Here is a 27,924-nt window from a genome sequence, read left to right as displayed (position 1 = left end):
TTGAAATTACGTCCTTCACTGAAGGGTACTATAACAATAACTCATGTGGAGGTGCACCCCTGAGAGTAAGCAATAGTGTACCAAAAAAGAAGAAAAAGAGACTCTCGTTTTTTGGGGGGCACTCATTGAAAGATATTACATAAAATATAACTTTTATTGATTATCATTTGCCACAAACCAAGACTAGGACATGAACATGTACACATAAAATGTGTACATGTTCATGTCCTAAGTCTTGGTTTGTGGCAACATTTTTTTGGGAAAACCATATTTTAGTAAATTCCCCTCAGGAGTAATGCTGGCACATATGCTGACCATACCCAGTAGGACCCATATTGGTTATATGGCCAAATTTGGATGCCAAGGAAACTGTACCATTTTGCAGGGGATGCAGTTAGGTTCCCGACAGACGGGATCACGCTGGTTGATATACTAATGCCAGGATCCCAAAGGATGCTGCAAACCTAAACCTAAAAACCCTAAACCTAAATACCAAATTGGGATCACAATACCGACAACCGGATCCCGAATGCCCATCCAGCAGGAACCCTTTTGCAGGACACATTCATGCATGTGGTTTAGATATAACTATTGTATCATCCAACTCAGCATCAGCTCCTGAGAGTTCAGCTGTACTCATCATCTACAGTCCATTGCCATTCTCTGTGCTTTCTGCCTGTAATACTGTAGGTACTGGCACAACATTTGGTATAGAGAAGATTTGATAACCATGGTAATATCCTTCCATTGTGCAGTCATTGCATGGTGTATAGAGATGCTGTCTGCAGAGAGGAAACACAACCTCCCTTGAGATTTGTTGAAGGGTTTTTTGCCCCATCCAAGGAGATGTAATGGGTTCTGATGATTCATCAACGTACAGTATGTAGGTTGAGGACATCGTTCATCCTGCTTTAATAAGGTAATACCTGTGCACCAGATATGACCCCCAAAGCTTTATTGTGACTCCTAGCTCTAATGTATGCTCACATGGGGGTTCCACGCACATCTCTATCCATTGTACTGAGACCACTTTTTATACAGGGTGTCTACCTGGGACTGGTAACTGCTGAAAATCAGCTTAGGCTATATAGTGCTAGAGCTGTTTAAAGATTTGCAAAAAGGGACATACTATTAACTTTAAATGTGTAACTTTGTTTTCATGTGAAACAGTACAGTGCACATTGTAAATAACTTTAATGCATGTATTCTATCAATTGTGTACAAGTCGCCATTAAATATTTTGTGCCAAGTACTTAGGAAGGTGTAGCCAAGTGTGTGAGGGCATGGTCGCACCCTACTACAGTAATTTAGGAGAAAGTGATATTTACACTTTTCTGCAGTGCATTTACAGTGAACCTGAAGAATTGTCTGAGGATGCATTCAGCGAAACGTACGTTGGTGGCTGTTGAGTTCTGAGAATGTATCTATAATAAATGTTAGAATCAGAGTTTAGGGAATCAGGGAATGTAGGGTAGGACCTTTGCTAGTAATCTTATAGAAGTAGATGTGTGAATGGTAATATGACAATGGGCCCAAATAAAGTATAGGATGAAATCCAATTTCCTCCAGGTCTTGACAATACATTAAAACCTCACAGAGGGAAAATGTACTAAGCCTTGGAGAAAGATATTATAAGTTAGAAGTTGGCAGATAGGTGCTGATTGGCTGGTACTATATCTCTCTCCACTTTATCTCACCCCAAGCTTTGATACATCTATAGATTGTAAGCTTGTGAGCAGGGCCTTCCTACCTCTGTCTGTTATTACCCAGTTTTTTTTATTACTTTTGTTTCCAATAGTAAAGTGGAACAGAATTTGCTGCACTATGTAAGAAACTGTTAATAAAGAAATAAATATCCCTCAAAGTTGTGTATATGGTATCACTATGTTTAGATTCACTTAAAACAGGCTTTAAAACTACCCCAAGAGGAGATGTTTCAAGCCTTAGATAGAGATAAAGTGTAGAGATTGCTTAAAACAACCAATCAGCTTCTGGGGGTAATTCTGAGTTGATCGCAGCAGGATTTTTGTTAGCATTTGGGCAAAACCATGTGCACCGCAGGGGAAGCAGATATAACATGTGAAGAGAGAGTTAGATTTGGGTGGGTTATTTTGTTTCTGTGCAGGGTAAATACTGGCTGCTTTATTTTTACACTGCAATTTAGATTGCAAATTGAACACACCACACCCAAATCTAACTCTCTCTGCACATGTTATATCTGCCTCCACTGCAGTGCACATGGTTTTGCCCAACTGCTAACAAAAATCCTGCTGCGATCAATTCAGAATTACCCCCACTGTCATTTACATAGCACAATATTTTAATTGTCAGCTAGAAGCTTTTCCTCTCTATAAAGCTTGATACAGCTTAGAACCACATAAAACAACAGTGTGAGTGGCTGAGAATTTATACAATTAGGGGACGGAAAGAATGTACAGTAAGAAGCTTTACTACTGCAACCTAATCCTATCTACACTGAGCGCATTCTACAATATACAGTGACTCACAGATCCTTTGTTTTAGATTGCGGGAATGTGGATTCTAAAATCATTGCTGGGATTGTAGCTGGTAACGTCATTATCCTGATCCTGATCTCACTGGGAATCTTCTGTTTTGTTAAGAGATACATGGAGAAAAAGTTATTAGGTAAATCAAATTGAATTTTAACCAGATAGACATATTTCCAGCATTTATGTATATTTCTTGTTGTATTTTTATTACTTATAATTCATATTTTCTCCATGAATGTTGATTCAACGTATTTCTAGCAGAATTTCATCCATATTGCATATTTTGCTGTTTAATATGAGTCCTATATGAAAGATAGAAGATCTACCCAATAGGGAAAATAATCTTTACTGCTAGGTGATAATTGTTGAAAGATTATTTACATTATGGAGAAAGGTGCTCACTGAAGGTTTTATCTTTGCAAGTGAAGAAGACTCTGATACTGCATATGTGCAATCACCATTTTATTCTGGGGGAGGGGGGTCCTCAAAAATCTGCACAAAGTCCCAATCCAACCTCCTAAGTCCTCTCCCAGTGTGTAAGTAGTACAGAGGCTGCTGCTGCTATTCTTGCATGTGACTAGATAAATTCAAGATTTTATTTTTCTATGTGTATTTCAAAGTTAAGTTGCCTTTGTTTCACTACATAAAAATATTATAAAATATGTTATTCTCAATTGGGTGGAGCTATAAAAAGTATCCAGGCATTATTAAACTATTAGTTTAAATCTAAGATACACAATTGGATTAAATGTAATATACACAATCCATATTCCCCAACACGACCCATTCCAGGAGGAACAAAATGCTCTCTAAATGGACTTCCTTCTTAATTTATGATTGCAATCACCTGTGTTGAAACACCTTTCTTATCAATGAAATAATTCAAAATAGGTGACTCCAATCATATATTAAAAGGGAAGCCCAGAGCTTAATGTCCCTCCTGGATTGGGTCATATTGAGAGGTATGCATAGACCATACTTGCCTACCTGACCCTCTCCATGAGGGAGAAAATGCTCTGTTCCTGGACTTTCCTGGTAATGTATGGTTGTCATCACCTGTGGTGAAACGCCTTTCTTATCAATTAACTAACTCACCACAGGTGATGGCATTCATACATTACCAGGAAAGTCCAGGAACAGAGCATTTTCTCCCTCATGGAGAGGGTCAGGTAGGCAAGTATGGCATAGACATACCCCCTTCCCCTGGGCTTCGCTGTCTTAAGTCCCCACCCCCACCCACCCCTCAGCCCACCCACCCCCAAGGCTTCATCTAGCCCCAGTTAAAAGACTAATAGTAATTATCAGCTATGTATCTTATTCCATGTGATTTAATTTCTAGGAAACGGACGCAATAAGCGTGAAGAAACAGAACCTACTTATCAGGTATGATAATGTATGGTAGATGGCTGTATTTGCATCCGTAGCTGTTTATATGTCATGTTACATCAGTATTATCCAGTTTTATACATTATGTGGATATTCATAATAACAAGCAATATTTTAGACTTTTACAATGAAATTATGCTACAGTATGTTAAGATCCTTCCTTTGTGGTCTGTGAAGTCCCATACCCACTGGGCGATTTTGAGCTACTTTGAGCTCAAAGTCGGACAGTGTGTATAGACGGGCGATGAGCGGTGAGCGCTAATGCGCGCTCCCGCATCATCGCTAGCCGCTGTTCGTCGTTGTCCTGTGCCGCTCCTCCCGCTGCTCTACCAGAAGCGCGTTGCCAAAATATAATAATAGTGACCAAATCCACCATCAGCCGCCGATGCGTTTCTACCCGTATCAGGTCTTAGTCATGGCTAAGACCTGATACGGGTAGAAATGCGTCGGAGGCTGATGGTGGATTTGGTCACTATTATTATATTTTGGTAACAACTGGTAGAGCAGCGGGAGGAGCGGCAAAGGACAACAATAGAGGCAGCGGGGAGAGAGAATCACGAGAGACGTTTAGCGGAGAGACCTTATCACGGACACTTGATAACACAGGCAAAGTGGGAGGTTTTGGACAATAGTCTGCAGTCACAGCTGAGAGGTCAGGTGCTAGCCGGCAGCACTGAGTACAAACGACCTAAGGCGGGGAAGCAGTACCGTATAATAAAAGAACGTCCAGAGAATCCGGTGAGATAACTTCTTTTTTGTGACCGCTGTTACCTGAGTGTAATCAAGAGAACGCTGTGAACCAGAAAGCTTATGTTTTTATAGAGACTTTTTTTTTATAAAATTGACTTTTTTTTATGAATTGGGAGTACAGTGTGATACATTAACTGGTAGAAACGGCGTTTCATACAGCTTCAGTAAAGAGACAGCGCTGAGAGTCTCTAAAGGATATTTGTTTTGGTTTGGTTGTATTTCGCTGATGGGCTGATCAGCTTTATTCCGATAAGAGACACAGCTGCAGTCGTGAGAGCGCTTTTGGATGAGTTCCCTTTTATCTTTGTATTCTAGGTACTTTTTAGGTCAACTTTTAATTTAAGTTCATAACACAATCTTAGTAAAATGTGACACTGGTTAATTATACATAACTTGCTCACAACTTGGGTCTCTATATATAAACATAACAACATCTTTTCGGCAGCATTTTAGCTAAAAAAATAAAACATTTTCTGTGCTGCCCTTACATTTTCTGTAAGGGCAGCACAGACAGTGTAATGGTGAGCATTCCTGCCTCACAGCACTGATGTCATGGGTTCGATTCCCACCATGACCAAAACTCGATTCCCACCATGACCTGTGCTTGCGTGGGTTTCCTCTGGGTACTCTGGTTTCCTCCCACAATCCAAAAAAATATATACTGGTATGTTACTTGTCTCCCTACAAATTAACCTTAGCATGAATGTGTGTGTATGTACATGTGGTAGAGAATATAGATTGTAAGCTCCACTGGGACAGGGATTGATGTGAATGGCTAAATATTCTCTGTAAAGCGCTGCGGAATATGTGTGCGCTATAAATAACTCGTAATAAATTATAATATTCCCTAAATTTTATAGGAAAGAAGACTGCAGTGAAATTGCAGATTCCACTTGCAGTAGTCTCCTCATCTCTTTTCTTAGTGATGCCGCCCCCATAAGTTTCCATGGAGGAATATCTATAAGCAATTTATGGAGAGCAGAAGGTCTCTTCTCCAAATGTTGCTCAATAATAATGCACCATTGTAAAGAAACAATAAACAATACACAATGGGGGTCATTCCGAGTTGTTCGCTAGCTGCATTCGTTCGCTGTGCAGCGATGAGTCAAAAAACGTCACTTCTGCGCATGTGTATGCAGCGCAATGTGCACGCGTGACGTACTATTACAACGAACGATGTCGTTTCACACAGGGTCTAGCAAAGCTTTTCAATCACACTGCTGGCCACAGAGTGATTGACAGGAAGAGGGCGTTTCTGGGTGTCAACTGACCGTTTTCAGGTAGTGTTCGGAAAAACGCAGGTGTGCCAGAAAAAAACGCAGGCATGGCTGGGCGAATGCAGGGTGACGTCAAAACAGGAACTGAACAGTCTGAAGTGATCGCAAGTGCTGAGTAGGTTTAGAGCTACTCTGAAACTGCACAAAAAAAACTTTGTAGCCGCTCTGCGATCCTTTTGTCCGCACTTCCTTAATCTAAAATACACTCCCAGTGGGCGGCGGCATAGCGATTGCATGGCTGCTAAAAACTGCTAGCGAGCGATCAATTCGGAATTACCACCAATATACAGGAAGATTAAATTATCGTTGATAAAAAGATGTAGGAAATGTAAAAAAAAGGTGTTTTTTTTTTTTAAGTGTAATGTATATGTATATATATATATATATATATATATATACACACACACATATACATACATACATACACACATATACATATACACACAGGTTGAGTATCCCATATCCATATATTCCGAAATACGGACTTTGAGTGAGAGTGAGATAGTGAAACCTTTGTTTTTTGACGGTTCAGTGTACACAAACTTTGTTTAATACACAAAGTTATTAATAATATTGTATTAAATGACCTTCAGGCTGTGTATACAAGGTGTATATGAAACATAAATGAATTGTGTGTATGTACACACACTTTGTTTAATGCACAAAGTTATAAAAAATATTGGCAAAAATGACCTTCAGGCTGTGTATACAAGGTGTATATGAAACATAAATGCATTCTGTGCTTATATTTAGGTCCCATCACCATGATATCTCATTATGGTATCTAATTATTCCAAAATACGGAAAAATCCGTTATCCAAATTACATCTGGTCCCAAAATGTGTGAGATCCGGCATATAAGACTTAGGGATCTATGCACAAAGCCTTGGAGAGAGATAAAGTTGAGTACCAGCCAATCAGCTTCTAACTGTCATTTTTCAAACAGTCTATAACTTGGCAATTAGGGGCTGATTGGTTTGTACTTTATCTTCGTCCACTTTATTTCTCTCCAGGTTTTAAGAAATAGATCCCTTAGCCTCCAAGTAAGCTCACTTGTATGTGTCCGGGTTGCACTGCTCAGCAAGTCTCATGGTTCTCATATGCTGTTTGCAGTAAGAGAAAAATAAGAAAAAAAATGCACCAATAGGAAACAACATATGACATCACCGCATCACTAACATGAACATTCTCCATGATCCTGTGTCTCTGATTGGCTTATGTGATCACTTGCCCCTGATTGGATTATGGTCAACAAACGTGACTCAACACACCTCCGCTATGGTTGATGGAGTTTATAAACAAGCGGAGTCCGCTGCTGCACTGTTGATACATATTCATTTCTTTATTAGGGTCATTTGAAATGTGTGTGTGTATATAAGCGCCCATTAATCATCATACAATCGCTATTAGCAGGGCCGACTCTAGGCATGTTCGAATAGAGCGGCCGCGCAGGGCGCCACCCTTAATGGGCGCCGCACGCTGGCGCCGCCATATTCGAAGCTGGAGCCGGCCCTGTGCAGCATTGGCCCGGCTGTGTGTGCGCTATGCGCGCTGCGCGGCGTCGGTGTCTAACGTCAGATGCTGGCGCCACGCAGCGCGCATAGCGCACACAAGTGGCCGCCCGCACCTGGTCCCGCACTCGCCCGGCCGCACTCCCACACTCGGACAGCAGTACTCCTCCCCCTCTCGGCGCCGCAGGTATTGGGGGGGGGGGCACATTTATGGATGGCACTGTGGGGGGCACTTATCTGGCACTGTGGGGGGCACTTATCTGGCACTGTGGGGGGCACTTATTTGGCACTGTGGGGGGCACTTATCTGGCACTGTGGGGGGCACTTATCTGGCGCACTGTGGGGGGCATTTATCTGGCGCACTGTGGGGGGCACTTATCTGGCGCACTGTGGGGGGCATTTATCTGGCACTGTGGGGGGCATTTATCTGGCACTGTGGGGGGCATTTATCTGGCACACTGGGGGCATTTATCTGGCACACTGGGGGCATTTCTGGTACATTTCTGACTCTGTGGGGGCATATCTGGCTCCGTGGGGGCATTCATCTGGCACCGTGGGGGCATTTATCTGGCACCATGTGGGCATTTATCTGGCACCGTGGGGGCATTTCTGGCACTGTGGGGGCATATCTGGCTCTGTGGGGGCATATCTGGCTCTGTGGGGGCATTTATGTATTTGGCACACTGGGGGCATTTCTGGCACACTGGGGTATTTATGGCACACTGGGGTCATTTCTGGCACACTGGGGTCATTTATCTGGCACTGTGGGGGCATTTATGTATCTTTAACTGTGGGGAAATATCTGGCACTGTGGGGGCATTTCTGTATCTGGCACTGCTGGGGGGCATGTCATGTGTAGCTGGCATGGCTGGGGAGCATATCATGTAGTGTTCCCGCTAGGCGTCTGGCTATGCAATGAGTCTCAGTGCTCTGCCTGGCGCAAAGTGTCCAACGTGCTCTGCCTGGCGCAAAGTGTCTAACGTGCTCTGCCTGGCGCAAAGTGTCTAACGTGCTCTGCCTGGCGCAAAGTGTCTAACGTGCTCTGCCTGGCGCAAAGTGTCTAGGTGGTTCTACCTGGTGCAATGTGTATTAACTGCACTACTGTGTGGTGTAATGCGAATTGCCACTATTATGTGGCCACACACCTTTCCCACAATGCAACGCCCCTAAATTTTTGATGCGCGCCTTCGGCGCACACTGCCCATGCATTCCCTTGTAGGTAGATGAGCACCAAGCATTACAGTATGTACATCATTTTGCCCTCCTAAATTAAAAATGTGCCCTCCCTGTGATCAGCACCCTCCCCTAAAAAGTGAACACTATCATGTGTAGCTGGCACTGCTGGGGGGTATATTGTGTGTAGCTGGCACTGCACATTGTGTATCTGACACTATACTGGAGACATTATGTGTATCTGGCACTATACTGGAGACATTATGTGTATCTGGCACTATACTGGAGACATTATGTGTATCTGGCACTATACTGGAGACATTATGTGTATCTGGCACTATACTGGAGACATTATGTGTATCTGGCACTATACTGGAGACATTATGTGTATCTGGCACTATACTGGAGACATTATGTGAATCTGGTACTATACTGGAGACATTATGTGTATCTGACACTATACTGGAGACATTGTGTGTAAGGAACACTACTGTGGCTGTTATGTGTAAGGCTACTAATTGTGTGCGTAGAGGGGGTGTGAAAATATATTTATAGTCTAATAATATGAAGTTATGCGGCCACACCCACTTTTACAGAGCCACGCCCACTTTTCCTGGAGCACGTTCATGGGGGTGGGGGCGATTTTACATGTTCTCGCTCAGGGTACAAGTAGGTCTGGAGCCGTCCCTGCCGGGATCCCAGGGATTAGAATGTTGGTGGTGGTGGTTGTGGTGGGGGAGCGCAAGAAAGCCCCTTGCGGTCTCACTGTGCTCACCACAGGTTATATTCCCACTCTATGGGTGTCGTGGACACCCACGAGTGGGAATAGTCCCTGTTCGTCAGCATGCTGACTGTCGGGATGTTGAGGGCAAAGGTGCCAATTTATGTTTTTGCTGGTGGGTGCCCGACGGGAGGCAGCAGCGGGAATGAATGGGCGGCCGCCGCAGTGACTAATGCCCATTACACATTATGCAACACACCATAATGCCCATTACACAATATACCACACACCATAATGTCTATTACACATTATGCCACACACTGTAACGCCAATTACATATTATGATACATACAGTTATGGCCTTGACACCATTTTATGCCCACACACAATAATGCTACTTACATTGCTAGGGGTCTCCTGTGCATTGCCAGGGGTTTCATGCACATTGCTAGGGGTCTCCTGTGCGTTGCCAAGGGTTTCCTGCATGTTGCCAGGTATCTCCTGGCTGCTGCCCCAGTAAAGTTAGGGAGGGTGGGTGAGGGCATCAGTGGTTACTGCTAGCACCCGCAGCCCCTGCAGTAGATTGAGATGCACTGGGGGCTACGGAAGCGCTTCTGTACCATAGCAGTGTAAAAAAACACCATCTTAAAATGCCCGCCGCCGAGGAGACAGGCGCTAGAGGTCAAATGTGACCTCTAGCGTCTGCCTCCTCCTTGGCGATGGCCATTTTTGGTTGTTTCTTTACATTGCTATGGTACAGAAGCGCTTCCGTAGCCCCCAGCGCTTCTAAATCTACTGCAGGGGCTGCAGGGAATGCCGGGGCAGTGGCGGCTAGCTCTACTGGGGCAGCGGCTGATTCCGTGGGTGCTCCTCACGGTCTGTGGGTGCTCGGGCCCGGGAGCACCCACGGAATCGGCGCCTATGGTTGAGGGGGCGGGATGTAGGTGTCGATATTGTGACCGGCGGTCTCCTAACTACATCCCATTTAAAATTTCCACAAATAAATAACAATTGAAAGCAGAATATAATGTCAGACTGATACCTGCCAATAATGATATACATATTTATATTTATATATTTGTGCTAATATATGTGTTCAGAATGGATCACATTTGAGGGGTCCATCTACACGGCCGTGTCACATTATAATGACCACCTCCTACATTTGACGTCGGCAGCACGTAGCCCATGAAGTATGTCACATGTCGCGCGCTGCCTTGGTGGGTATATAAGGTATGTGACAGGACGTCTGCACGCATACACCTGTTGCTGTTATGGGTAAAAGGGGCGATTTATCCGAGTTGCAAAAAGGGATGATTATCGACGTTTGGGCCAAGGGCGGCAGTATTTCCGACAAAGCGCAGTTTGTGACCTGTTCACCTGTTGCAGTAATGAAGGTGTATCGTGACTGGACAAATGGCACCATTGCGAATAACCAACATGGAAACTGCGAAGCACCACGTGCCACTGATGTGAGAGGTGAGCGTCCGTTATGAATGTGCATGAGCGCCGACTAACACGATACAGTGGAGCAGCTCACTGTCAAATTGAACCTGGGGGTTACGAGATACAGTATGTGTCTAAAACAACAGTTTCTCCCGTCTAGCTGCTGTCCGCACCGCACACAGTTACTCTGTCTATTAGCTGGTGGTCATAATAACGTGACTCGATCACACCAATATAGATTTACATATTAAAGCCCCATGCACACTGGGCAACCTCACCTAATTAGTAATCAGCGCTATATCACTGATTGCTAATTAGGGTAGATTGCCAGTGCATACACACTGAACACTCATCCCCCGCACTCACCGAACATGCAGCTCAACAATATAGTTAAAGTTAAGCTGCATGTTTGGTAGATAATGACCAAATGAGAACGACCCGCGGGTGCACGTATCCTTCATCGTTCAGGCATACACAAGGGGGGTCATTCTGGCCCGATCGCCTGCTGCAGTTTATCGCAGAGGTACGATCAGTTAAGAACTGCGCATGTGCCGCAGTGCGCCGGCGCATGCCAGAAGGCCGTCGGGCCGCTACGATCGCCTCTGTCTGATTGACAGGCAGAGGCAGTCGCTAGGCGGGATGGGGGGGCGGGAACGGCGGCGTTTGGATGCTGTTTTGTGGGCGCAGTCTGGCTAACGCAGGCGTGGCAGGACCGAACAGGGGGCGAGCTACAGCGGCTGAGTGATGTCACACGCAGCCGCTGCAGGCCGGGGAGCGATGAGTAGCTCCCAGTCAGCATGATAAAGTTGCGCTGGTCGGGAGCTACTCTTGAAGTGCAAAGACATCGCCGCTGTGCGATGCCTTTGCACTTCTGCGGGGGGGGGGGGGGGGGGGGGCGGCAGGAGTCATCCTTAGTTTCTGCTGACAAGCAGAAATTATGAGGCGATTGCAATTTCTGCTTGTTGCAGGGGGGAGGCGGCGGTCAGCATGCTGATTAGCAGCATCTGCTATCCTTACTGAATTGACCCCTATATTCCTTTCTTATCACATTATTTATTTTCTGTTATTTTAACGGAGTCCTACTTAGGGCATATCATTTATTTAATTATAAATATTGACAAAGACAATTAATGTTAAATATTGGTTATAATACCTATGAAGCATCATTATAATAATTTTCTTATTCATTCATTTTAAGAGATGCCTAATAAAATTGGGTTTTAATCCATTTTATCACCAATAACACAATGAGTGCACTTTTCAGCAACTGACGCCTTTCGTTCCACATGTTTTGTACATCTGTTAGAGTCAGCAGGTAGCGCCACCAATGACAATTACTAGGGAATATTTTTTTACTCTCTTCATTGTTGAGAAATCCATAGATCCAGTGGGGGCTCCGGTCTGGGTTGAGGAGGGGGACTGCTGCTGGCCATGTTACTGAGTGCCTGCCATCTCGTTCCTGCCTCCTGGTCCAACGCCGCTGGCTGTGTCCCGACACCTGTACAATGTAGTTGACAGACACTGGGATTGGCGTATGCTCAGTAGCGGTGATGGTACTGCGCATGCACAAACCCCCAGCATCTATGGACTGCATCAGCTGAAGTCCATAGAAGCCGGCTAGGGCTGCCTGAAAGGTAGAGAGTGGCGTCCTACATGTAGCCAGCTCTCTGCTAATCGCAGTCCGGTCTGGCAGTCCCAGAGGGTGGAACCGCCTCCCAATGGGACTGCCTGTAGTGTTTGTGACTGTCAGGTAAGACTTCCAGTAGGAAGTCACTGCCAGTCACAGAGAGGACAGTACAGTCAGACTGCATCTGACTCACTGACACTAAGCTGAGTTGGGGTGATTTACTAGGGGGCTGCATTCAGGGGCGTGGCCAGAACTTTGTGGGCCTCATAGCAACATTTTGAAGGGGCCCCGATCCCAATGCTTCGAGAGAGACACTTCTCTGCAGCAGTTGTTAATTTTATACCCTATAATAGTGCCCTAGTTTCTTTTATGAATCACAGTAGTGCTTACGTTCACCCTATGTTACATTTCAGAGCTGCCAGTACACATTATGCCGCACAGTATCCCCAATTTACATTATGATATATAGTGCTCCCCGTTCATATTGTGCCTCATTACAGTGCCCGGTTCATATTATATAACATTAAAATGCCCTCCAGTTCATTTTATACTACACTACAATGAGCAGGTCCAGGGGCATACCTAGATATATTGCAGGCCCTACAGAAAAAGTTTGAAAGTTCCCCTATGTACCACCCAATGGCGAAAAATGTATATAACACATGTATAGCAGCTGCACTCCTGCACCTATGGTAGCTACACCCTGTATATAACACATGTAACTGTGACAAGGAAGGTGTCCCCTCTCAGCTCTGGCCCCATAGCAGCTGCACTCCCTACACCTATGGTAGCTACACCCTGTATATAACACATGTAACTGTGACAGGGAAGGTGTCCCCTCTCAGCTCTGGCCCCATAGCAGCTGCACTCCCTGCACCTATGGTAGCTGCACCCTGTATATAACACATGTAACTGTGACAGGGAAGGTGTCCCTCTCAGCTCTGGCCCCATAGCAGCTGCACTGCTTGCACCTATGGTAGCTACACCCTAGGCTGCAGTCCTGCAGCCCATAGGAAAAAATCACCACTACATAGATCCTATACAGGAATGCAGTTCACAAAAATATATACTATATACTGTGTATTATTTCATATATTTACACAAGGGGAGATTGTATATTATGTTACACTAACTGTTCTACCCGTTCTTCACACGGGAGTTTCTGACTTTCACGGTTGCACAAATAAGTAAGTGTTAATAATTTGGTAAATCTATAGAGATGTAAATTTGAGACGTCTTAATGTAAGTAAATATTAATCCATGGTTCTTGGCGTTACCCGAGGAGCACCCGTAGCAGATACGGTAAAAAATGACAGGACCACTTTTGTAGTTTATTACATTCTACACACTGGAGGAGCATTCCAAATTTTTGATCCGATTGTCCATTTGGGCGTTATCATTCACACAACACAAGTCCGGGACTGACAAAATAGACAGGGCCCCTCTCTCCCCCGCACTGCTTCACTCCTATGTGATGTCATACATTGTGACGTTACATATAGGTGGAGTATTGCGGAACAGTTTACAGAGAGCTGATGCGCAGATAAGACTTGTTTTAAGAAGTCTCCTTGTGCATGAGACTGCTGTTGTTTCACAGACTGGTGCAGCTCTACAGGTATTGGTGGTAGGAGCCAGGGGTATGGCCCCCCTCTCTGTAAGGGCCCGGGACACAAGTCCCCACCATCCACCCCTGATGGCTGCCCTGTATACGCATGCACAGTAGTGACCTAATTGCTGCGCTGCGAAAAATGGCAGCGTGCTATCAGGTCAGAATGACCTCCAATGTGCACTGCAGGGGAGGCAGATATAACATTTGCAGAGAGAGTTAGATTTGGGTGGGTTATATTGTTTCTGTGCAGGGTAAATACTGGCTGCTTTAATTTTACACTGCAATTTAGATTTCAGTTTGGACACACCCCACCCAAATCTAACTCTCTCTTCACGTTATATCTGCCCCCCTGCAGTGCACTTGGGGGGTCATTCCGAGTTGATTGCTCGCTAGCTGTTTTTAGCAGCCGTGCAAACGCATAGTCGCCGCCTACAGGGGGGTGTATTTTCGCTTTGCAAGTGTGCGAATGCCTGTGCAGCAGAGCTCTACAAAAACAATTTGTGCAGTTTCTGAGTAGCTCAGAACTTACTCAGCCGCTGCGATCACTTCAGCTTGTCTGGGCCCGGAATTGACGTCAGACACCCGCCCTGCAAACGCTTGGATATGCCTGCATTTTTCCAAACACTCCCAGAAAACAGTCAGTTGCCACCCACAAACGCCCTCTTCATGACAGTCTCCTAGCGATCAGCTGCGCAAATGGATTCTTCGTTAAGGCCATCGCCCAGCAACGATCCACTTTGTACCCGTACGACGCGTCTGCGCATTGCGGTGCATACATATGTGCAGTTCGGACCTGATCGCAGCACAGTGAAAAAACCTAGCATGCGATCAGGTCGGAATGACCGCCATGGTTTTGCCGAACTGCTAACAAATTTGCTGCTACGATCAGGTCTGTAGTACCCCCTAGGCCCTTAGCAGTAAAGGAGGTATTAAGCCCTGTTTTGCAATTATTACTAACTCTCATTGACTCAAGCTGTGAGATTTCTCTTAAGAGAGGAGTTCTGTATAAATCAACACTATTGTGTCAGCTTTTTATAGTACTTCTAGTTCCATAAATTGTATCTAGCAAAGCTGCAGGACATTAAGTGAGGAAGTCAAATCAGTGTCAGCTAATGAATATACAGTAACTGAGCAGAAGTGAAAGTAATGGTGGCTTTTACTGACAATTTCTAGGAACAGGAAGGGAAAACTCACAGAATTCCCTGAACCTAACGTGTTACACTGTATATTTAGTGTATTTGGAAGAAGTAAGTAGGGAGGTCAATCCTGGCCATTTTTGGCGCTAAATCCCGGGATCCCACCGATCCTGATCCCAGGATTGGCCACCATAGAAGTAAGATCATTGAGAAGCCAGATTCAGTACTGTAAATACAGACATAATTCACTGGACACTGGATCCTTACTGGAAAGGGAATCCTGACAAGTAACTTAGCTAGAGTGGTCAGTAATATTCCATGATTCATTGTGGAACCTCTACAAATGACTTCTATTTAGCTAAGAGCCCCAATGATTAGATCAACTACAATTTTTTTAAATAATAGAATACTCGGATATTCAATTAGTCAAGACTAGATTCTAATTTTTCCATCTATAAGTATTTTTTTTTGTATTGCATGCATTAATGTTTGTATAGGTTAACTTAGTGCTGGGATAATGGACAGTCTAAAGGAATAGAGGTGCATATAACTTAATTGTTTGATCAATTATGCATAGCTTTTGTGTTTTTATATATATATATATAAACAAACAGGAAAAATAGAGCGGCACTCAGCGTCTTGATCAAAAGGTAAAAAAGTGTATTTAAAACACCAACATGAACCAACGTTTCGGGGCACACAGGTCCCTTTGTCAAGCTGTACACCTTGACAAAGGGACCTGTGTGTCCCGAAACGTTGGTTCATGTTGGTGTTTTAAATACACTTTTTTTACCTTTTGATCAAGACGCTGAGTGCCGCTCTATTTTTCCTGTGTGTTTAACCATTTCTACTGAGAAGGCACCAGTGCACTTACATCACTGAAAATGGAGTGCCGATCCATTCCCATGTAAAGTATATATATATATATATATATATATATATATGTATATATAGCCAACAGAAGGTCCGTCTCTCCCATTAATATCGATGCTGCGCCGGGTGCCCTCATATAGATTCAGATATACATGTACTTGGTGCGGCACTCCAGGCGACAAAGGACTCGGAGCCAATACACAACTTGTGTATTGGCTCCGAGTCCTTTGTCGCCTGGAGTGCCGCACCAAGTACATGTGTTTATATATATATATATATATATATATATATATATATATAATGGAAAAGTGCACTCACCAGAAAATTTGGTTGATGTCGGTCTGTTATGGACAATGACAATATGCTGTATCGGATGATGCTGTGTCTATCCTGATGAAGGTCCGGAGTGAACCGAAACGTTGAGATCACCAACCATGATGTCTACGTGAGGATCTGATGAGTGCACTTTTACATTTTCTATATACAGCCCCCTTCTGGAATTACCAAGTGACACCCCAGCTGTTGGATATCGATTTGATGACAGTGTGACGCATTCATGACGCATTATTAAACAAATAAACTTAATACAATTACGGAGTGTTGTTTGAAGATATCCCAATGAAACTGAAAGCGAAAACTGGTATAATGTAATTTGTATTTATGTGTATGAATATTCATTGCAGAGGTAGGTACTGATAAACTTCTATGCACACATAGTAGGCTTACCCGAGCAAGCCTTAGATAATAATATTGCTTGGGTGGAGGCACTTGTAGTAACCTTCTGTTCAAATAACACACAATAACAAAAAGAGTAGAGAGGGGGTGACAATATGAAGGACTATTCTTGAATGTGTTACAGAGACTGATGGGAAGCAGGTTCTGTTAACAAACACCAGTTTTTTGATCCAGTGGTGTAACTAGGCGGGTGCAGGGATTGCAGACTGCTCCGGGTGTCACCATCCAATGAGGTGACAGCAAAATGATGGCTACTCCTCAGCAGTGGCGTGCGGTGAGGTCATTGGCTGGGGAGGCACGGAGATATATATATATATTTCACCTCCCTGTCCCTGCAACCCAAGTGTTCTGGGGGTGAGCTGCTCAGTCACTTCCCACCCAGTCCAACTGCCCCCCCCCCACCACCACCACCACCACCACCACCTTTCTGACCTGAGTGGTTCTGGGCCCCGGGTCATGGGAGAGTGTAGGTGCCGGTGAATCACCGGCAGTGATGCTGCTGCATAAGAGGGCAGATGAGGAGTAGGGAGAGGTCGCCGCTGCACACTCTCCATTTCTGGGGCTCCACATCAGTAACGCCGGGTCCCGCTGGTTCCGGGGCTGCCACTGCTGTAGTCACAGCTCCACAGCAGGGCTGAAAGTAGTATTTCCATTACCCTGGGCAAGGCAGTAATTTGGCGCCTGTCCAGTTCGCGTTACACCACACATAAGTACCCCTTATTCACGTTACACAATAAAGAAGTAGCTCTTATATTGTCCCTAGTGTGTGACCTGTACAAACAATGCCCCCTGGGATCAAACTGGACTGTGGGAAAGTGTGGTAAATGACAGTGGCGCTCATTATCAGCACTGCTATCTACAAGATAGCACGCCAATATGCAGGGCAACGTATAAATGGTCAGTGGCACTGACCGTTCCGATACCTGCAGCAATTGATTTTGACAGCTACATGTGTCGTTGCCCCATCACCACAGCAGGGATAGCTCTGTCCCTGGCAGTTGTGGTTGCCAGCTCTGGGCTGCATGTGAGATCTCGTGATAATAACGAGATCTCGTGCATGTCCAGTGAGTCGGCTGGGGTGAGACACGGCGCATCAGCCTAGTGCTGGGGGGTCTGGGGTCTGCGGCAGCTGAAATGTTCATACATGTTGTCGCTACCTCTTTCTGCTTTGCCTCAGTAAAGAGGCGAAGCAGGAATTGCTACACCAACACGATATGTGCGGGTATAATACATCTACCCCAAGGTCTCCCATAAGTTGATCACCAGAGCAATTCAGATCAAGCTCCCATTGAATATAAACAGTCTGTGATGCAGTATTGCTACAGACTGCAAGGAATTGCAGCAGTACTCTATGTGGATTGAGCAAGGCAGGAAATAGTTAACAAGTGTTTGCTGGCTGTCAGCCTTAGTACTCACACTGTGGTGCTGGGATGCTATCGTATACTGTAGGGTAGGGAAACGCAGAGGAGAGTGACCTTTTGACACTGCAGTAGTGCTGCAGTAATTCCGGGAGCTTCTAGCTGGCAGCTGGCTTGTAGTTTGGTGCCCTGGATGTGCTGCTTCAGTGTGGGGGAACTTCCGCAAACATTGCAAGCGGGTGGCCAGCGCTGCTGTTGTGATGATACACAGCAAGGTAAGGGGAGACAGTGACTGATAACACCAGGAGGAGAATGTCTCTTTTTTTTTCCTGACAGACGCAGCAGCTCCCCGCCGCTTATGGGTGATTGGACGAGCGGATCCGCTGTCCAATCACTTCTGCCTCGCTGACAGGGGCGGGTTCCGCTGTCAACAAGGCACTTGCAGAAGTGCCGCTTTCCCCTTTGGTTTTAATGGCCTTTTACAGCCAAGTGCTTTGCCCCGCCCACCCGCTTTAGCCTTTTCCAATTGTAGATGGGAGGCACTGCTATCAGTGCCTCCCAAAGAACTTTTAAGCTCTGAAATGTATAGCATAATATAAAGAAATTACTTATGACACAGAATATGTGTAATAAGTATTTTCTTTATATTATTTTAATCATTGAAGACAGGGGAGGCACTGCCTCCCTTGCCTCCCCTGACTGCACGTCCCTGCTCCTCAGTGACTGAGAGCCAGGTGCTACACTGTGATCTTATTTTGCACAGCTGCTGAGGAGTTTTTTGCAGTGCGGGGAGAGTCACTTGTGGCAGCCCAAACTTTCAGCGCACAAACCTTTGGCACATGCAGGGGTTTATTTGGCGCACTGGGTGTCAGTAACTCCAGCAGACAAATGATTACTTTTTATTATAATATTTGTACTTACACAGATGATAACAATTGTAGTAAAATTAAATTAGAGAACCCAATATTAGTCCTTATTGTCAAAAATAATGTACAGTACTATAAAAATATTCAGTTTGTGGTTAAAATAAAACTATAGAGATATATTTATTTTAAGAGAGGCAATTCTTTTAAAAACAAATTTGCTGAAATTTACAAAGGGCCTAAACCCCATACTGTTTTAAGGACATTGCACACACACAACAACTACAAGGTGGAACCAAATACAGTACAACAGATGCAACACAGTTTTGCTCTGTGCCGGCTCATTTTAGCCCCTGTCTATCACCACATATACACACACAGCATTTTTACAGGACCTGCCAGTAGAAAGTTAATAAAAGATGAACATTTTGGGCGTGTGATGAATACTGTGGAACTTTTGGCGTGGACTTCGTTCAAACAAGTGATTTCAAACTTTTAAAATGATCCACACTACAAAGAAATAGTCAGGGAAATGCTTAATAAGTACAGAAACCTTGGCTGCAATATGAGTTTAACGGTACATTTTTTTAATTCCCATATTGAGCCTTTCCCAAATAATCTGGGAGACTACAGTGAAGAAAAGGGTGAACAATTCCACCAAAACCCCTTTCACACCGCACAAATAACCTTTTATTGACCTGGCATATTGCCAGGTCGACACGGGTCAGTGTGCGGTGTGAAAGCGCCAAGTCTCTATTCCCAGGTCGCCTGAACCGGTAATTCAACCCAGGTTATAAGGAGTGTTATTCCCAGGTTAAATACCGTGTCAGTGGCTGAATAAATGGATTTCCGGGTCGATGCAACCCGGAACCCGTTTTCTAGATAGCAAGAGGCGGCGCGTAGATGTGATCATTTCACAACACCGCCTCCACCTCCGCCCCCTACTGCTATAGCAACCGACTCGGCATATTGCTGGGTCTGGAAGCCAGCGAAAGGGGTAGGAGAGTCTCCAATGCTGGATCCCACCCGGGACGGACACGTTTTTTCAATTCCCAGGTGGGATCCGGCATTGGAGATGTGAAAGGGGTATTGTCAGGTTCAGTCTGGTTTGTGTCCCCGGCATGTGCGCAATGTTATTTATTAACATAAAAGTTCACACAATAAGGCAGCAGAATAATGTGCAGGAATAAACAATAAAAAGTATGCAATGGAAATGGTGCAGCTTGGAAGCTGAGAGTCTATGGAATATGACAATAATGGTAATATGACAGTATGATGGATAAGTCCACTGGTGTGGAAACCAGAGTGGTTTAAAACGTGGAGCCAGCAGAGATGGTAATAAATGTATAGCAACCTGGTAGCAGATGCAGGAGACTCACGTGAATGTTCACAGTGCAGTTCGTTAAGCACAGGCAGCTAGCAAGCTGCTTCACAGGTGAGGTGATGGAATGCACCTGGAGAGAGTCTCTACTGCTGAGGCTGAAGCACACTGTGGTTGTAGATAGGTGTGGAGCCAAATACAGATGCAGGGGTTGCTGATGCTTGTAGTTCCACGGAGCTGTAGTAGGATAACCAGGAACACGGAGTAACAAGCAGGTAACCAGGAACACGGAGGAACAGGTAGGTAACCAGGAACACAGGGGAACTGGAGACTGGAACACAGGAACTAGCACACTGAATGTAGCAGGAGAGCTGGAGTGGTTGCTGGAACTTGTAGTTCCACAGGAACACTTGATACAGCTGGAAACTGGAAAGGAACTGGAACGGCTGGAAACTGGAACGGAACTGGAACAGCTGGGACCTGTAGTTCCACAGGTCCCATACACAAGGATATCTCTGTAGACAGAGGATTGCAAACAGGAGCCGCCTGTTCACAGAATGTGACGTGTTGTCCAAGGCGATGTGAGAGAGCCCCAAACTGGAAGTTATACCTCCTGCCCAGCAGTGATTGGACACAAACTGCAGGCAGAGATACCAGCTGGATTAGGTGTCCAGATCAGCTGTGAGTTAGCTGAAGCACTCCAGGCTGCAGAGGACTGAAAACTAGAACTGGAACAGAACTGAACTGCTGAAACCTTTAGTTCCACAGCAGTGATGCGATGGAAAATGCAGATTCCTGACAGGTATTAGACGTTAAAGATGTAGAAAGAAGATACCAGGGTCGGCGTGACGTCAGCATGATGGCTGACTACTGTTGGATGATACAGAGACGACACAGAAAAAATATATAAGCGAAAAGCGGCAAAACGAAGTTTGAAGACAAAAATAGATATTAACGATTTTTTGAATAATTATGGTTTTGTTTCTATTATTGTTTAATTTCATTGTTATTTTATTATGTAATTAAGACAAAACACATTGATCTACACTTCTTCGTATTTCACAATAAATATGTCAAGAACAATTAAACTTGTTTTTTCTTAAAAATGTATGTAATCCCCTTATAGGTAAATGGGATGTGATCATTTTTTTTTGGTATACTATTTCTGGATGTACACAGGAGTATAATTAAGAATATATAAGTATTATTAAAAAACCTTTCGATACCTTAAATTTTGCAGACCTGTGTAATTATATATGCATGGGATGTTTATAAAATAAGGCTATATTGTTACAAGAAAGTTTAAAAATGAATATTAATAATAATTAATTTTATTATTATTATTATTATACATTAACATTTCCTCATGTGGCTTGATATAGTCAACATTTTCTGAATTTTTATCTTTTTTTTTTGAAGGATCTAAAAGGACAGAACGACATCTACAGCATTATTAACACGCAATGAAAATGAGGAGCTGATATCTATGAAGAAACCTGTAACTGCAGTAAAACAATGGTGTCAATAACCTGTATATTGTTACATTATACATTAAGGGATGCATTGTGACACACACAGGAGAGCCGATTTATTGTCTGAGGTTTGGCCATGTGTGGTCATAAAACCCGCTAATCATCTTAAAAATGATCATCTATTAAAAACATACCTTACTAATATTTGTGAGGAACTTTATATTTACTCGAAAGTAAAATATACAGATTGGATTTATGTTATTTAATATAAATAAATGACTCTATAGACCCAGCACACAGGGAGTTATTATTATTATTATTATTATTATTATTATTATCATCCTTTATTTATATGGCACCACAAGGGTTCCCCAGCGCCCAATTACAGAGTACATATGTACATAATAAAAACAGGAAAAAAGTGACTTACAGTTGAAGACAATATAGGACAAGTACAGGGTAGCTAAGCATAACTACATCAGTAGACGACACTTGGATAAGTATCAAGGTGGTCGAGAACTGCAGGATTTGGGCAGTTGAGGATTATTAAAGTAAGAAAAGGATAATCACATGAGGAAAGAGGTCTCTAATCGCGAGAGCTTACATTCTAAAGGGGAGGGGCAGACAGGGTGTCACACAGATGGGGTAGACCGAGCGTGGGACAGAGGATTAAGATGAGATTTCACTGGGTTTGCTAAAGAAGTGTGTCTTGAGAGCCCGTTTGAAGTTCTGTAGAGAGTTGGAGAGGCTGAGGGGAGAGGTAGAGAATTCCATAGTAAGGGAGCAGCACGTGAAAAATCTTGGAGATAGGAGTGGGAGGAAGTAATCAGAAGACAGGAGAGTCGGCGTGCATTAGCAGAGTGAAGATGACGGGTGGGACAGTAAAGGGAGATAAGGTCAGAGATGTAAATGGGAGAGGAGTGGGTGAGAGCTTTGTAAGTGAGTGTGAGAAGTTTGAATTGGATTCTGAAAGGAAAGGGAAGCCAGTGAAGGGCTTGTGGGAGGGGGGAGGTGGACATACTGCATTTGGTGAGGGAGATGAGCCAGGCTGCAGCATTGAGGATTGATTGGAGTGGAGAGAGGTAATTGTCAGGGCGGATAGTTAGAAGGAGATTACAGTAATCCAGTCTGGAAATAATCAGTGAGTGGATAATGGTGAGAAAGGGTCTGATAATGGAAATGTTTTTGAGATGAAAATTACAAGTTTGTGAGAGGTGCTGAATGTGTGGTTTAAATTATAGGGAAGAGTCAAGGATTGCGCCAAGACAGCGCACTTGAGGGCTAGAGGAGATAGTCGTGCCATCAATGGATAATGAGATTGTGAGATGTGAGGTTGTGTGGGAGGGTGGGAAGATGATCAGATCAGTCTTGGACATGTTTAGTTTAAGAAAGCACTGGGACATCCAGGAAGAGATAGCAGAGAGACAGTTGGAGGTACGAGTGAGGAGAGTCAGGGAGAGCTCTGGGGAGGAAAGGTAGATTAGCAGCAGAGAGGTCAAGAAGAGTAAGCAGAGAGTAGTGGCCCTTAGATTTGGCTGCATGGAGGTAATTGCACACTTTTGTGATGGCAGTTTCAGTGGTGCGGAGAGAACAGAAACCTGACTGGAATAGGTCAAGCAGTGAGTGGGAGGAAAGAAAGACAGTGAGGCGGTTATAGACAATACGCTCAAGGAGTTTGGTGCCAAAAGGAAGGAGAGACATGGGTCGATAGTTGGAGAGGGTGTTTGGATAAAGGGTAGGTTTTTTAAGATTAGGGGAGATAAGTGCATGCTTGAAGGCATATGGGACAGTACCTGATGAGAGGGAGAGATTGAGAAGGTGGGCAAGATGGAAACAGGCAGAAGGAGAGAGGTAGCGGAGGAGGCAGGAGGGCATAGGGTCAAGTGGGGAGGTGGTGGGGAAGAATGGATGAGGGCCATGACTTCCTACACACATACATGGCAGAAAGATGTCAGAGTTGGTGAGAGGGAAGGGGAGAGGTGGCAAGGAATGTGTGGTGGCTGGTTGCTAGTCTGGTGGAATGTGATGTCCTGACTTATGGAGTCAATCTTGGATGTAAAATAAGTGGCAAAGTCAAGAGTAGACAATGAGGAAGGGAGATGAGGTGGTAGTGGGCCGGGGAGGGAGTTGACAGTGGCAAAGAGGCTCCGGTGGTTGAGATGAGAATTTTGAAGTATGATTGTTTAGAGAGGGAAAGGGCAGCACTGAAGGATGATAGCATGAATTTGAAATGGAGGAAGTATGTCTAAGGGCATGATTTACTCCACTATCACTCGGCAGTACATGAGCATTTTTGAAGATATCTTGTGCATTTGGTGTGCCAAGGTTGAGATGTTGATCTGCATGCGTGAAAAGTGGTTGGTGGAGCGACAGAGTCAAGAGCAGAAGTAAGGGATGCATTGTATAGGGATGTGGCTTGTTCAGGGCATGTGTGAAAGAGAATAGGTGAGAGAGGCGAGTCGAACAGGGAGGATAGGGATGAGGTGTCAAAAGCCTCAATGTTACGCTTAGTGACGGTAGCCTTAGGAGGGAGAGATGGGGAAGCAGAGATAGATAAGTTGAAAGAGAGCAGGTGGTGGTCAGAGAGGGGAAAAGGGGAATTGGAAAAAATCATAAATATTGCAGTGGTGTGTGAAACCAGATCTAGTGAGCTCCCATTCATGTAGGGAGTGAGGTGGTCCACTGGGAGAGACCAAGTGAAGAGGTGAGGTTAAGGAGTTTAGAGGCAGGTGATTTTGTGGGGTTATCGATAGGGATGTTGAAAACACCTAGGATAATGGAGGGAATGTCAGAAGAGAGGAAGTGAGGTAGCCAGGAAGTAAAGTTGTCAAGGAATTTGGAGGAAATGTCAGGTGGACGGTCATTGACAGCAACTTTAAGGTTAGTATGTTGGTAGAGACGTATTGCATGGACCTCAAATGTAGAGAATGTAAGGGATGCTTCTGGAAGTATAAGTTGGTATGTGTAGGTAGAGGGTAAAAGGACCCCAACACCACCACCATGGAGACACCTAGGATGGGGTGTGTGTGAGAATGTGAGGCTCCCAGCAGAGAGAGCAGCAGGAGAAGTGGTGTCATAGGGAGTAATCCAGGTTTCTCTAATGGCCAGGAGGAGCAGAGACTTGGAAATGAAAAGGTCATGAGTGGGGGCCAGTTTGTTGCAAACAGATTTGGCATTCCAGAGGGCACAGGATAGGGGTTAGGAGTTTGTGGGAGAGATGTGAATGAGATTATCAGGATTGCTGTAGTGTTGAGGTAAGATTTATTTGGAAGGAAGGGATATAGAAGGTGTAATGATGGTCCCGGGTCCTTGGCTTGGAAGGGAGAAAGCAGGAGTGAGGCAGGAAGGGAGTGCAGTATGATAGTGGTGGAGGAGAGGTGAGGTGACAGCCAGCGGAGGGAGAGGGCAGGGCTGAGTGGTGGGGTAGAGAGCCTGTGAATGGGCAGAAGTAGATTTCAATGGGGAAATCTATAAATATAGGTGGGGAAGGGAGAAAGAGGGGAGAATGGGAGACAGAGGAGAGGAGAGAGCATGAGATGTAGGAGACTGGGAGAGAAGGATAGAGGTGGTACCAGGGGACAGAATAAAGGATTAGGAAGACAAGTATTAATGGGGGATGTTACCAGCCTGGCCATAGTGTGGATGGGGTAAATAGTGATAGTAAAATGAGAAAAGGAAGAGTGGTGGCTGAATGAGAGAGCAGTGGAATTGCAGAAATAAAGATGATTTGCAAGTAATTACTGTAAAATGTGGTTAATGTCTACAGGTTAACAGTAAGGCAAATGTTTTGCTGATGTAAGATGGAAAATGACACAGTGTTAGCAAACAACAAGTCAGTGTTCCTTCATTAACTATGCTTCTTGGTGCAAAATTTGTTTTTCAGATATTTGTAGGGTCTGATCAAAAATTGCATTACAGGTGTTTTTTTTTTTGTTTTTTTTCAGAGAGTGAATATATAGTTTCCTGAGTCAGTGAGGATTGGAGAATATTAGAAGTGAACATACATTTGTAGTTGGGATGCAGTCCCAGTAGTGTTGGCTTTTGAAGGCTTTTTCACATTTGTTTGTCGTTTCATTTCAGTTTTTGTCCAGTTTAAGTCCAGAATAAGTCACAGACGACATCCTTAGTAACATTTATCCTTTGATAACATTCATTTATTATCAATATACACCTATGATGTCATTCATTTGTGAACAAAATATAATCTCTGCACTCCCAACACCCAATCATTATAAGTTATACAAACTGGAGCTGGTTATTAGTCCAGTTTAATATAGCAGTCACATCATAACAATTGGAATGAAAGAGGCATGCTAAGTGTACACTTTAATTTCCTAACACAACAAATGTCACATAAATATCAAACTGTCATTGATTTTAACCTCTATATTTCCCTGTTTTGTAGCCACAAAATGGGATATTTTATATGTAAAACAACAATAAAAGTGAACTTTTAGTAATTAGTTTAGTTCTAATACAACTCTTTGCCTCTCCTTGCTCACTTAGCATAAATTTTTGGTTGTTTAGGGTTGCACCCTAGTAATGGATAGGATTTAATACAAAAATATATATGGGGTCTACAAAGGAAGCATACAGTATTTATAATATGTGTGCAGATATTCTCCATTCTCCTTTTTTGGCTAAGGATCTGAGATTAACATGACTGATCCACAGCAAACTAAATTTCAGTAGGAATTCCTGTAACAAGGATTAGTGGGGCAGATGTATTAAGCCTGGAGAAGGGATAAAGAAGTGATAAAGCGGTGATTAGTGCAAGGTGATAAAACACCAGCCAATCAGCATCAATATGTAAATTGACAGTTATGAGCTGATTGGCTGATGCATTATCACCTTACACTTATCACAGCTTTATCACTTCTTTGTGTGTTCTCCAGGCTTAATGCATCTGCCGATCCAAAAGGACAGCTACAATAGGCACTTCAGATCTTATATCTCCTTACATTTTTTTTATTTATTGCTATGCTTTCAAATATTTGTTCCTTTTTGAGAAATTGTGAAATATTAAAAATGTATAGTGAATAGAAAAAAAAAAAGGGCGTCTTAAAATATTTCAAACCAACGGCTGCTGCCAATGGTTTTTACTATTCAAAGGTATAATAAAGGCTTAATAGCCCCCAGCCCCCTTTTCCCTCCCTTTTATTATTGCCTGTTTTCACTTTGACTGATATCTTTATTACTTGTCTTCTATTAAATAAAAAATTATATATACATTTCTGTGTGTGGTTCTTTTACCTTATCATTCATTGTGGGTGATTCAAATGTTTGAAAAGTCAGTTGGGAGTCTGTTTTTTTCCTATATAATAGACAGACACCCAACCGACTTTTCAAACATTTGAATCTCCCCCATTGTATCCGGATTTGATATTTTAAATAACCGAAGAAATGTAACAATCGTATTATATTATGGATACATTTGTTTCTTACACCAGCGCATTTAAGCCTCCCTAGTTTTCCTTTATTCTGGGGATATTAAATACTCAAAGGATGTTACTTGTATAATCCACACTGGGAATAATATATCAACATAAACATTTCTATGTTATTCCCGTTTTATAAACATAATGTAGCTGGCACATTCTGTGTGTAAATCAACGTGCTGTTAGATCGGGATCCGGTCTTTAGGTCGACAGTAAGTAGATCGACAATGTTTTGGTCGACCACTATTGGTCGACAGGGTTTCTAGGTCGACAGGTCAAAAGGTCGACATGACTTTTTCACATTTTTTTTCTTGTTTTGAACATTTTCATAATTTACTGTCCATGTGGACTACAACTGGGAACGGTAACCTGTAGCCGAACGCAGCGGTAGCAGAGCGAGGCACCTTGCCCGAAGCATGGCGAGCAAAGCGAGGAGACACGGTGCACTAATTGGGGTTCCCGGTCACTGTATAGAGAAAACGACACAAAAAAAATATCAAAAACTCATGTCAACCATTTGACCTGTCGACCTAGACTATGTCAATCTAAAGAGCCTGTCGACCTAGCATCCCTGTCGACCTACTTACTGTCAACCAGTAGTGGTCAACCCAAACATTGTCGACCTACTTACTGTCAACCTTACATACCACCACCCTTTAGATCAGTTTCTCTCTTTAGCATCCAGCTTACAGATATAGGGGGTCATTCCAAGTTGATC

At 43.8% G+C, this 27,924-nt stretch overlaps 1 protein-coding gene across 3 annotated transcripts in view; it reads left to right on the top strand.

Moving 5' to 3' along the window:
• The window catches only part of LOC134965923 (sialic acid-binding Ig-like lectin 13), a 208,531-nt gene extending 182,019 nt beyond the window's left edge, over positions 1-26,512 (top strand). For all 3 annotated transcript variants that reach the window (XM_063942327.1, XM_063942325.1, XM_063942326.1), the window contains 3 exons: positions 2,524-2,646; positions 3,850-3,893; positions 21,716-26,512. In XM_063942327.1, the coding sequence (XP_063798397.1) occupies positions 2,524-2,646; positions 3,850-3,893; positions 21,716-21,763 (215 nt within the window). In that variant the 3' untranslated portion in view covers positions 21,764-26,512. The remainder of the gene's footprint in view (positions 1-2,523; positions 2,647-3,849; positions 3,894-21,715) is intronic.
• The last annotated feature ends 1,412 nt before the right edge of the window (positions 26,513-27,924 follow it).

Source organism: Pseudophryne corroboree, chromosome 10 (genome assembly GCF_028390025.1).
Source record: "Pseudophryne corroboree isolate aPseCor3 chromosome 10, aPseCor3.hap2, whole genome shotgun sequence".
In the NCBI taxonomy this organism is placed as follows: domain Eukaryota; kingdom Metazoa; phylum Chordata; class Amphibia; order Anura; family Myobatrachidae; genus Pseudophryne; species Pseudophryne corroboree.
This window is presented reverse-complemented; position numbering and strand designations above follow the sequence as displayed.